Below are 13,606 nucleotides of genomic sequence, written 5' to 3' on the forward strand. Positions count from 1 at the left end.
GCAGAACACCATGCAACGAAGTATGGATCCGTGATGATGAGCGTCGCAGTGCCTCTCCACCCGCCAGGTCACGGAAAAAAAATCTCCTTCATTTGTCGTCACAATCAAAGTCGACGGAATGAAATGTCCTCTGCTTTCACCCTGTTTTTGCATTTAGTCTTTAAGAGTTGCCAAGCCCGCGCTGGAAGACAAAAGAGAGTCAGGTTATAGCTTTTAGAGGATATAAATGAGTCTTTTTAAACAAAACGCATACAAATTCATCAAAATAGTACAATCTCGCAAATCAAGAATTTGCTGCTTTTATGCACCGTTCAAAGTTCTGGGATTTTTAAAGAAATTAATACTTAACAAATAAATGCATCATTTTTGTGACCTGGAGCAAATATAGTTGTAGAAATAGCCAACAATACACTCTTTTTCTTTTACGCCAAAAATCATTGGTATATTAAGTAAAATTCTACCCCGTTCATTTAACTATTTAGTAAATTTCCTACCAAAACGTGTTTTATGATAACTACGCTTTGGACAAGCTCGAAGGCGATTTTCACAATATTCATATTTTTGGCACCCTCACATTTTCAAATAGTTGTCTCTCAGCCAAAGGCTGTCCCATCCTAACAAACCATGCATCGGTAGAAAGCGCATTTATTTCAGATCGTGCATGCATCTCAGTTTATGACTGGTTTTGTACCTCGCATTACAAAGCTTTCTGAAGACTAAATTCAGCTTTGCATAGCGGAAATAAAATAACATTTCAAAATACTTTCAAGTAGAAAACGGTTCTTTTAATTTGCAATAATATTTCAAAATATTACAGCGTTAATATTTTAATGCTCGGTGAGCAAAATCGTGCAATTTTTTGAACGCCAATGCATGACTGGGTTGCACTTAACTACAAGTCAACCAACTCTCATTAATTCTAGTAACTCTCTCAGTAGGGCTGGTTTAGAATAAGTTGACTGATATTAAGCAGATAGTCTACTAATACTCCGATGACCGCTGGTTGACGTTGTAGAAGAGTTACGTACAAACAAACTCGTCGTGCAATTTCGAATTAAATCGCATCCTACATATAAATGACTCTGTGCCATCTCACCTGTGTTCAATCAGCCGTAGCCTCTGCCATTCGTTCTAGACTTCTACAAAAAGTCCAGCTTCGGCTTCATAGCATGGGCAGAGTCTTCTAAACCAATCCAGACGGAAGGTTGGCTTCGTTTACCTGCTTTATCACGTAGGCAAACACGGGGCTTGTACTTCATTTGGCAGCTCCAGCCAAATATATACAGTAATGCACTTGCTGTCACATCCAACGCAGTCTTAGTACAACATTCTGCTGCATGCTACTAGCACTGCTCATCCTTTCACATTTCAGATGAAGCTATCGTAAATCGCAATCGTAAAAAAAAAGAAGAAGAAATCCTTGCAATAAACAGACATGGAAAAAACCTCACAATATATTAGTGCTGCAAGTCTCAGTACACATTCTCAGAAAAAAGACTTTTTAAAAAATCGTCGAGCCGCGAAGAAAGAAAGGCAAAGCGCTTAGTTCGTCGTTCGAGTCCTGCTTCGGTTTAACGGCTCACTCCCGAGCGTGATTGTCATCGAGCGATTGGAGTTGATGCGTCTCAAACGTGTCGTCAAAAATAAACTCCGCATCCTCTCGCCAAACGATAGGGGTCTGTTATCAGTCGCAGTTCAGACCCACGGCTACATTCGGCTGGTTGGGTTCCTCTCAGAGATGTACCTGCTTTTAGCCGAGGCTCGGTCGCTCCGGTCCTTCCAAAACAGACATGTACAAAAGCTCGTCGAATGTTAGTAGAATAATCCAAGGGAATGTCGTGAGATGGAAGTGCTGACTGAGAAGAAAGAGTTTGCGGATGAAGAGAGTTCCCCGAGCAGGAGGGAGGTAGCTGAGGTTTTCCCGCGTCACGAGGTTTACACCGAAGACTCCTCGGGATTGGCGTCGGGAAGCACGCTCCTCTGCTGCAGAGTTTTCCGGAGCTCCTCTTTGAACGGGCTGGAGTAGTCGCTGTCTCGGCCGGCCATGCCGATGCCCTGGATGCTGGAGCGCTCCTCTCCGGCCGTGCTCAGGTTGAGCCGGATGTATCCGTTGGCGCTCGAGCTCCGGATGTTGGTGAGGCTCAGTCTGCTCGGAGAGTGAATGGGCTGACCGGGAATGGCGCTCGGGGACGCCGAGCTCCCTGTGGAGCACAGCGCATGCCCAGGCACGATTTTTAGCGAGCCGTCCGAGTAGTAATAATTGGCCCCCGTTTCCCAGAAGCGGTCTTCGTCGTTCGCCATCTTGCTCGGGACGAAGGACGGGCGACTCGGAGGCTCTTTGGGTAAAGTGATGGGGTAGACCAAAGTGCTCTCCAGCGGCTTCATTTCCGCCCCTTTACCCAGCGCCAACTTCAGTCTCCGGCGCAGATACAAAGATGCGATGAGCAGCAGCAGACAAGCGGCTCCCAAAGTGATCACCAGGACCCAGAACAAGCCCATGCTTCCGTCCGGGGCCCGGGCCTCCATGAAGACGGGTGCGCTGGCCACCACCGCCACCTGGTACCTCTCCGTCTGGAACTTCACGCCTTGCTCCTCCGAGAAGCAGATGTAGCGGCCCGCCTGAAGGGGCCCGGCCTGGGGGATGACGAGGGCGCGGAGGGCTCGGTCGAATCGGGGCCCCGGGCCCTCGCCTTCCACCAGGGCCAGCTCACGTTCGTTGAGCTCCCAGAAAGGCTGGGCCAAGTTGGAAACCAGATGGCAGGGCAAAACCAGATCTGACCCAACAACCACAGTCACATTTCGCAACCTAGAATGATCTGGAGAAAAAAAAACAACAACAACAAATACAATATTATATTTTTAAAATAAATAATACAAAACAATCAAATTTAATAAATGCAATAAAATAGTCATATTTTTTTTTACATTGTGCGTTTTGTTTTAGTAATAGTTTTTGGTAAAAATTTGAATGTTATAGGGGAAAACAGCAACAATAATATTTTACATTTAAATTTTATAAATAATAATACAAATCAATAAAATGTAATATATTGATATATGACTATAATATAGTCATTTTGTTACATTTTGTTATTGTTTTATTAATATTTTCTGCAATTTCTTTCAAATTAAATGCAAAAATAAATAAATGCTTTTAATTTATAATATTTTTTTTAACTTTTTTGTAAAATGGTTTCTGCTAAAAATGATTAAAATATATAAACAAATTATATATGATATATATATATATATATATATATATATATTAATAACTATATACAACTATTAATTGAAAAAAGGTCATTTTAAAATAAAATATGCACAAATTTTTATTGCACGAAATGCAAAATGAAGCACTACATTCAAAGGATCACAAAAAGACATCTCAGAAGCAAACATTTGCAAACACCTTTCTCATTATATTAATTCCTGTTGGCTTTTTTGTTGTGTTTTGTCGAAGTCAAAGTTCGAGAATAAGCGTACGGTTCTTCTGCTGTTTGAGAGTCAGCTTACAGAAACTATGTGACAAGCGAAGATTTAGTGTGCACGCAGTTGAAAGTAAAACTGTTAATGAAAAATAAGATTTAATTGTAGAATGCCACGCTCGATTAATTTCTGATTCTGTGAGATGCTGAAAGTGCCAGCTTCCTGTATAAACACGTGAATTCACAGACTATCGAGTTGTTTCAGCTTGTTATCTGCCTAATAAATGATAATACAAGATTTCTAAAATATTAGTGATTTGTCTAGACAGGTGGTATAATAAATGTGTTAAGCACTGTGTATTTCAGTCATTGACTCTTTGAGTTTTAATGGAAAAGCACTCAGTTCAGGGGCACGGGCCTGCGGGGGGCAGCATAAGTCTGACGTACCTGGACTGGGGATGGAGAAAGGCTTATCAAACTTGGCTTTTCCTCGGCTGAACCTCTCCAGCATGAGGTCCTGTGAGAGCGTGGATGTGGAGCTGTGGGGGGGAGCACAAATATTGACGATGTGTCAGAAGGCTGTTAGACACACTGCTATAGGGATGCGGCTTAAAAGTACAAAGAGGGTCCTGCGGAGGAGAACAGAGGGGTGGAAAGGAAAGCCTTCGCATAAAACGATGAGGAGTAAGCGGGCGGAAATAAAGAGAAGAGCACAACAGACACGGATGATGGTGAAAGGTTACTTTGGAAGTGTAATAGGTTACAGACTACAAGTTACTCTATTTACAATTGTATTTAAATTACTTTATTAAAGTCATGTAAGATTTGAATACCGTTCTCAATAGATAATCTTTCCAACTTTTAATTATTTTCAAATGCGTAAGGCAGGCAGGGTTAACGTCAAAATCCATCATTTAAATTAAAAATTGGATCGCTTTTTCTTTGAGATCATACCGAGGTTAAACACAGGTGAAAAATTCATCTTTAAAAATAAAGCACAGGCCTATACGCGAACCCAAACAGGAAATAAAACAGTTATTGATTAAGTGCCAGTGTCCTGAAACATTGGTGTCTCTTAGTTTAGAGCAGTCAATGCAATTTATGAAATAAATCAATAAGTGTGTGTGAGAAAAATAGATGTAACCCCCTTTGTAATTCAATTTGTTTTTATCAGTAATTATAGCAGATTACAGTTTGATAACATTTGTTTTGGCTAACACTTTTTTAAGGTGTCTTTTTACACATATTACATGCACTTACTATAATAATAACAATTATCTTTGCATTAACAATTATCTTGGCAATTACATGACGGTAACCTTAGTCCTAACTCTAAACATATTGTAAATGTAAATGCGTAAGACAAACGTAAGTGCATGTAGTTAATTAATATTACTCAGTACATAAATATATGATCACACTGCAACCCTAAAATTAAGTGTTACATTATTTTGTAATTAAATCACATAACGCTGTTACATGTTACAACTAGTTAATCCACAACACTGGTTCTTATAATAGTAAGTACATGTAACATGTGTAACAAAGAAAAACTTAAAATAAAGCGTTACTTTATTTTGTAATTAAATTACATAATGTTGTTACATGTAACTAGTTACTCTATAACATGGTTTTTACAATAGTGAGTACACGTAACATGTGCAACAAGTAAACCTTAAGATAAAGTGTAACCTTATTTTATAAATAAATTATGTAATGCTGTTACATGTAACTAGTTACTCCACAACACAGATTCTTATAACAGGAAATACATGTAACATGTAACAAGGGAACCTTAAGATAAAGTGTTACCTTATTTTGTAATTAAATAACATAATTTGGTTACATGTAACTAGTTCATCTCCACAACACAGATTCTTATAATAGGAAGTACATGTAATGTGTAACAAGGGGAACTTAAGATAAAGTGTTACCTTATTTTATAAATAAGTTATGAATGCTGTTACATGTAACTAGTTACTCCACAACACAGATTCTTATAATAGGAAGTACATGTAACGTGTAACAAGGGAACCTTAAGATAAAGTGTTACTTTATTTTATAACTAAATTATGTAATGCTGTTAGTGTAACTAGTTACTCCACAACACAGATTCTTATAATAGGAAGTACATGTAACATGTAACAAGGGAACCTTAAGATAAAGTGTTACTTTATTTTATAACTAAATTATGTAATGCTGTTAGTGTAACTAGTTACTCCACAACACAGATTTTTATAACAGGAAATACATGTAACGTGTAACAAGGGGACCTTAAGATAAAGTGTTACCTTATTTTATAAATAAATTATGTAATGCTGTTACATGTAACTAGTTACTCCACAACACAGATTCTTATAACAGGAAATACATGTAACGTGTAACAAGGGGACCTTAAGATAAAGTGTTACCTTATTTTATAAATAAATTATGTAATGCTGTTACATGTAACTAGTTACTCCACAACACAGATTCTTATAATAGGAAGTACATGTAACGTGTAACAAGGGAACCTTAAGATAAAGTGTTACTTTATTTTATAACTAAATTATGTAATGCTGTTAGTGTAACTAGTTACTCCACAACACAGATTCTTATAATAGGAAGTACATGTAACATGTAACAAGGAACCTTAAGATAAAGTGTTACCTTATTTTATAAATAAATTATGTAATGCTGTTACATGTAACTAGTTACTCCACAACACAGATTCTTATAACAGGAAATACATGTAACGTGTAACAAGGGGACCTTAAGATAAAGTGTTACCTTATTTTGTTATTAAATAACATAATTTGGTTACATGTAACTAGTTCATCTCCACAACACAGATTTTTATAACAGGAAATACATGTAACGTGTAACAAGAGAACCTTAAGATAAAGTGTTACCTTATTTTATAAATAAATTATGTAATGCTGTTACATGTAACTAGTTACTCCACAACACAGATTCTTATAATAGGAAGTACATGTAACGTGTAACAAGGGAACCTTAAGATAAAGTGTTACTTTATTTTAAAACTAAATTATGTAATGCCGTTACATGTAACTAGTTACTCCACAACACAGATTCTTATAATAGGAAGTACATGTAACGTGTAACAAGGGGAACTTAAGATAAAGTGTTACCTTATTTTATAAATAAGTTATGATGCTGTTACATGTAACTAGTTACTCCACAACACAGATACTTATAACAGGAAATACATGTAACGTGTAACAAGGGAACCTTAAGATAAAGTGTTACCTTATTTTGTAATTAAATAACATAATTTAGTTACATGTAACTAGTTCATCTCCAACACTGAAAGGATGTTAGCAGCAGAAGCAGCTCAGAGACAGATGAACTTACCCGCGGTGGAGGTCGATGCACGGACACAAGCGCGTCCTCGCTGTCCCAGGCGCAGTATGGATCTCGGGACAGAAGGCAGTCTGGCTGTGAATGGTAGCGGCTGCAGTTTGCCAAGGGCAGCTGAAGAACCTCGGAGCGCGAGCCAATGTACAAATACTTCTGTGGAGAACCAATGGAAAGATTTGGGAATGAACAGTGTCGGGAAAGTTACTTTGTAAATGCAATAGCTTACGGACTACAAGTTACATTATTAAAAAGTAGTGTAACTAGTGTTTCAGTTACTTTATTAAAGTAATGTAATGGATTACTTTTCTAAGTATAAAATGAATGCTTTCAGCTATTTCTCATTTTTCAAACATTTAATCAAAGCAGGGTTAACCTTACAGTAGAACTCGGCACTCATTACTATCAGACTTTCAGAATCTTTCATCATTTGAATTAAGATTATGATAATTCAATTTCAATCACAGCCACCACAGAAATAGTATTTTGCAGCTCTCTTCTCTTTGAGTTCATGAGTTCTGAGGTTTAATAATGGTTTAAAAGCATGACATTTAATGGGTATTAAGCTTAATTAAAAGAAAAAAAATTCTTTAAAAAAATTTATCTTAAAAAACAAAGCATATGCATAAACTCAAATAGGAAATAAAATACTTATCAAATAAATGTCCAGAAACAGTAGTGTCTCATATTTCAATGCACAGTCGATGCATATTCTGAAATAAATCGATCAAATCTATATGTGTGAGAAAATATTCAGATGTAACCCCCTTTGCACTCATTAAGATTTTAATAAGTAACTAAAGAAACACTTTTATTTCTCAGTAACTGCTGAGAATTACGGTTACGTTTGTTTTTCGGTAACATTTTATGTTAAGATGTCCTTGTTACACAATACATGTATAGACTTTAATAACAACAATTAATTATGCATAATTACAAGTATCCCTAAACCAAAACCTACTCATTACCATACAGTATTGCTCAGTACTTAAAAGCATGATGAAGCACCCTAAAATAAAGCGTAACCTTATTTTGACCTTAAATTACATAATTCCGTTACATGTAACTAGTTACTTCCCAGCACTGGGGACGAATAAGTAAAACAATACAAGCACGTCATTTATTTTCTGTTATCAGTGCGTTTTCTTTTTCGACTCAGTTTGAACAAAAGCAGTTAATGCCGTTCAGGCGGGAGAGCTGCGTTCAAAGAGATTGGAAATTACTTTGCCGTGTGAGATGGTGAGGCTGTCCACCGGCTGCTGCCGATCAAACAGCTGGATCTCTTCTATCACATGAGCTTCTGAACCCAGAATCACCACACGCTGGAGCCATCCATCCGCTGAGCCACAAGCAGTGAGGGAAGATGGGGATGGATCGCATACATAGGGGGAGAAATAATAGAATAGGGAAGGAGAGGAGAAAAGGCGAGAAAGGAGAGACAAATAGTCCATTAATGCATCATCAACACGTGGCATATTTCTCCGTCATTGGATTTTAGGAACAAGGTTACGCCGATTACGGCAGGAAAATTGAATACACCCCAGCTGGTGCCGTGACCTATCATAACTCTGTGTGTGTGTGTGTGTACTTTATCCCGTTCTCTCACACAGTGCTTGTCACAGATAATGTGCCACTGACCCCTCTCTTCGTCACCAGAAAAAAGAGAGAGTGAGGAAAAGGGATAACGGAGGAAAGCAGAAGAGCTACAGGGTGTGCTTTACAAATCCACCCTGACACTTTTGCTCATGTCAGACTATCTGTGTTCACTCTTAATCCTCAGTCGAAGACTCTGATTCTCACTGCCACACACACGCACACACACACACACACACACACACACACACACACGCACGCACACACACACACACACACACACACACACACGCACGCACGCACACACACACACAGACACAGACACACACACGCACACACGCACACACACACACACACACACACACACACACACACGCACACACACGCACGCACGAACGCGCACGCACGCACGCACGCACACGCACGCACACACACACACACACACACACACACACACACACACACACACACGCTGCCTGCATTCAAACATTTAAATCAGCTAATAGTAATTGAAGAGAGGTTTAACTATGCACCTTTTTTTATGTAAAAATGCGATCATTCTGTAAGTCTATCTTCCGGTCTCATCGTCCAGCTATGATTATGATGTTGAAAACGGGTGTGTTTTATCATGTTTTTTAAATAGTTTTACTGTTTTTGCACGTTGTTATTCTCCTCGTTATTTACTTACAGCGTCTAACGAACCGAAAGCCTCACCCAAAGACTTTCTTCCGCGTAGAAGTGTTTTTTACTTTCATTATACATTTTTAATAGTCCTGCAGTGTGTAAGTAGTTCATGCAGCATCCAAATTAATTTCTTTAAACCCACCATTAGTAATTTAGACATAAAACGTAAGTACAAAAACATGTATATTTTATATTAAACAACATATGATGTTTAATATAACGTTTACTTGCAACTGAGTAATAACAATTTGAAAAATGGCAAAATTGATTGCATTGAATTTTTTAGTTAACTAACTAGGCTGAGGCTAGCTGTATTGCATTTGTCTTTCGTGTGCAATACCGGACTCATCGGCTTCTTTAAAGAGACGCACGCGCATGGTTGAGCCCTGAGTGTGAGTGTGTTTATGTGAGATTGCCAAGGCCAGATACATCTTTTCAATTTTTATTTGAAGGTCTGACCTTCCCGTCTGACAGGAATCAACTGGCGGAGGTGACTTTTCCACTTAGATACAACATTATGGCCAATAAAATGCTTTCTGTGGCCGCTCTATTCACACTAGTGCACAGAAGGATAAAGGGACAATAAAGACGACGCTGGAAAGTGTCCAATAACCCTCTTGACAAAGAAATACACGATTCGCACACGAGTCCGTTTCCGTGTGCATACCTGTGCCTATGAAGAGCATGTTGTAGGGTCTCTGGTCCAGCGAGCTCACTCTGTCCACTGCTAGTCGGGTGAAGTTGATGCCTTTCGTGAGCAGCAGGGGGCGAGCTTCGGCCCGGTCCTCCATCAGCGGATGCTTCTTGGCAAAGTTCAGCGTGGCGTCGGGCAGCTGCAGAGAACTGTTGTAGCCGTTCTCTCGGTCAAAGTTCGTGATGCACTGTAGAAAGAACAAGGGAGGTCTTTAAATCGGAGTTTTACTGGCTTTATACAGCATGTCGTTCTGTGTCTGACAAGCATTTTTACAATCGAACATGATTTTATTCATGCAATTTAAAACACACCCAACTTGATTTTAAATAACAAGAAGAAAGAACTGGGGGAAATGAAGCGTTCTTCTTTCTCGGTCCGTAAAGTTTAATGTGATTAACTAGCGATCAATATATAAACTGAGCTTCTTTACTATTTTCAAAAAAGCTACATTTTCATTTTCAATTCATTTAAATTCTCGACAGCAATCTCGAGATCTTCGTCCTCTTGCTCACCAAGCGTTTATTTATTTAATTTTTTGCATTTATTTTCAAAATTACAGCAAATACAGTTTTCTGTATATTTATGTAGTCTGATTGATTTGACGTGTTCCTGCTGAATAAAATAAAAACGAAAACAAATAACAGCTGAATCTTCATCTTCAAGAAATCCATATCCATTCTAACTTTATTTTACCTGTTTGTTTTCTTTTTAATAAAAAAAAAAAACACTCGACCCTCCAGCACTCTCTTATTCTACATATACTCTCTAATTTTTTATTTTTATTTATAATAAAAATGATCCTCATAAAACTGGCATTCTGTTCTTTTTCTATTTTTTTGACTTGTTTTATTTAAAAAAAAAAAAGCATTTCTTGTTCTTTATTCTATCTACTTGTTTTCTTTGCATCTATTATATAAAAAAAGCCTGTGCTATCTGAGACTGAGTCACATTGTTGTTCTTTTGTTGGTTCTGATTGCTTCGGTTGTCCTCATTCGTAAGTCGCTTGGGATAAAATTGCATCAAAATTGTACAAATTGTAATGGTATTTCTGTAGTTGAGTTCTGAATGGCCTTGCTTATCGTTACTATACTCCTCTGCTCATCTCAGCATACCTCACAAACAATCTACCTTTTCTGATTATGTTTTGACGTACGCTTTAAAAATAAAGGTGCTTAACGATGCCACAGAAGAACCTTTGTCTACATGGTTCCACGAAGACTCTTCAACATCTGAAGAACCTTACTGTTTCACAAAAGCATCTTTGTGGTGAAATAAGGTACTTCAGGTTATAAAGCAAGAACTGAATGGACAAAAATGGTTCTTCTGTGAAGGCCCTTTTTTTAAAAACTCTCTTTCAACTCTCGTAATCCAACAGGACACTTATTAAATTCTGATTTACGGCCTGAGAAATGACTGTATGCACAAAAGTCTATTTTTAGCGACTGCTTAGTCACGGCCAGCGTCTGCGGAGCTCACCGCTCCGGGTCGAGGGCTGGGAACGGTGCCAGTGAATCGGCCCCAGCGCTGAGACGACTCCCTGTACTCCTTATACGGCCCGTCGAACACGTTTTTCACCTCTCCGATCTGGTACTGACACACCGCAGACACGTCCACGTCCCCCCTGAGAGAGAGAGAGCAAACATGAAGAGAAAGAGTCAGTCTAAACTACATCAGCTGCTTTATTACTGTAATAGCCTTACTGTCAGCATAATGACAGTGCAGCATTTTCTACTCTTGAGGAACGCGGCTGGATGTTTGGCACGGTGGCGCTTTTACACACGCAGAGGACAGAGCGACTTTCACAACTACTGAGGAATGCACTGTATTTGCCAAAGCATTGGGATTCTCTCTTCTAATCAGCAGGTTTGGCTGTTTAGTGCAAATCCTAATGTTTAAGCATGCGTGCTTCTCATTTTATGGCAACGGTTTGCACAGGAGCCTTTTCTATTCTAACTTGAATGTATATAAGACAAGGTTCAGAATGAAATTATTGAAGATTTTGACTGGTCTGCAGAACCAGACCTTGAACCAATGACTTGTATATACGTGACTCTTTTTTTTAAATTAAGATTTTCAATCGAGATTTCCATTGATGTCTGATTTGTTAGGATAGGACAATATTTGAATGATATGCATCTGTTTTAAAATCAAGAATTTGAGGATGCAATTTTTTTTTGTTTGTTGAGAAACTCATCTTTAAATTCGTCCAAATTAAGCTCTTAGCAATTTTTGGATGCTGCTCTTTTCTCCTGTTCTAAAGAATGGGGTGCCAATACTTTTGTCCATGCAGCGTATATACAAGTCATTGGTGTTTGGCGATGAGTTTTGGCCCAAGGTCTGCTTTTAACGTCACATCAGAGGTGTTCAGCTAAGATTAGAACCGTGCCTTAAATATTTTTATACAAGATTATACAATTTACATTTAGTCATATATATAAATATCTGACAGCAATCTCAAGATCTCAATATTTTTTTCTCACCAAGGCTGAATGTATCGTTGTAAGATATGCTTAACAGTTAAAAATAACATTTATCTATTCTAATATATAGTTATATATATGCCATTTATGATTCCTGTCTTCAGTGTGACACGATCCTTAATGTTTTCATGCATCGTAAGGCTCCTGTTCAACCTGCTGCTATGAAATTAGAAGCACGTTCCTTAGAATATCCTTATACGCTTAAACATTAATATTAGAGTTCACGGAAATGACTAAAGCAGTCAAACCCGTCCATTTGAAGGGGGTGCCAATACTTTTGTCCGTATAGCGTGTGTTCGACAGGGTTGGCTCACCACTGCGCGTGGAAGATGCCGTAGAAGCTGGTGCTCCTCCAGTCAGCCCCGGGCAAGGTGAAGACAGCTCGCAGGTTATTGAAGGTGATGTGGCGCTCGGGGAAAGAACACATCAGCCTAGCTTTCTGGAAGGTGGTCCACTTCTTCTGCAGGGTCCGTGTGCCGCCCAAGTCTCCCTGAAACGTCAAGCAATACCCATTTAACAGAGGTTTTAACGCAACATTTCATACACGGACAATAGATAAATTGACTTGCAACCTTCTGGTCCTTTACCTCTGCTTTATGAGAGTACTAGAGATGTTCTCATCATAAACATCTTTAGTAATTTAATGTCCTGCAGCAGGACTGATTTACTAATATATTTGATAATAAAAACTTTCAGTTAATCAACAGTCCAAAACTGGAGTCACATTTTTTACAGCGTTATTCCCTGGCAGAAACAAGCAACAATAAATAACATATATTGCAGTATAAAATGTATATATATATATATATATATATATATATATATATATATATATATATATATATATATATATATATATATATATAAAAATAAATAATTTCATAATTATATCAATGCTGTGTCTCAATATGACTTTAACTGTCCTTCAATGAAAATCACACAAATATAAAACCGTATTTTAATAATTACGGAAGCTTGTTTCCACCAAGGGATGCATTATTAATTCATTTTTTTATATCTGTTAGCATTTAGCTTTTTAATTCTGTGTTTAAATACTTGAGAAACATGATATCATAAACCTGCCTTTGCTAGTCATTTAAATAGTTATATTATCTAACAAATTTTAAAATATAACGAAACATAATGCTAACGCATTAACTAACATGAACAAAAAAGGGAAAAAATACAGTAAAAAATCAACATGAACTAATATTAATAAATGCTGTAGAAGTATTGTTTATTCTCGGTTTGTGTTAATGAACTAATGAATATTATTGTAAAGAAAATAAAAATGTATAATAGAAAATAAAAACACGTATTTTATTACAATATATAATTATCTGATTTAGTCCCTCGGTTAACTTTTTGACAAA

The 13,606-nt window shown here is 37.7% G+C and overlaps 1 protein-coding gene across 1 annotated transcript in view; it reads right to left on the reverse strand.

Annotated features, from left to right (window-relative positions):
• Positions 1-1,245: 1,245 nt before the first annotated feature.
• The window catches only part of LOC122345463 (semaphorin-4C-like), a 66,674-nt gene continuing 54,313 nt past the window's right edge, over positions 1,246-13,606 (reverse strand). Inside the window, 8 exon segments of the mRNA XM_043239626.1 lie at positions 1,246-2,816; positions 3,873-3,964; positions 6,780-6,811; positions 6,813-6,938; positions 8,006-8,121; positions 9,727-9,940; positions 11,230-11,374; positions 12,548-12,723. Coding sequence (XP_043095561.1) covers positions 1,936-2,816; positions 3,873-3,964; positions 6,780-6,811; positions 6,813-6,938; positions 8,006-8,121; positions 9,727-9,940; positions 11,230-11,374; positions 12,548-12,723 — 1,782 coding nt within the window. The 3' untranslated portion in view covers positions 1,246-1,935.

Source organism: Puntigrus tetrazona, chromosome 5 (genome assembly GCF_018831695.1).
Source record: "Puntigrus tetrazona isolate hp1 chromosome 5, ASM1883169v1, whole genome shotgun sequence".
NCBI classification, from domain to species: domain Eukaryota; kingdom Metazoa; phylum Chordata; class Actinopteri; order Cypriniformes; family Cyprinidae; genus Puntigrus; species Puntigrus tetrazona.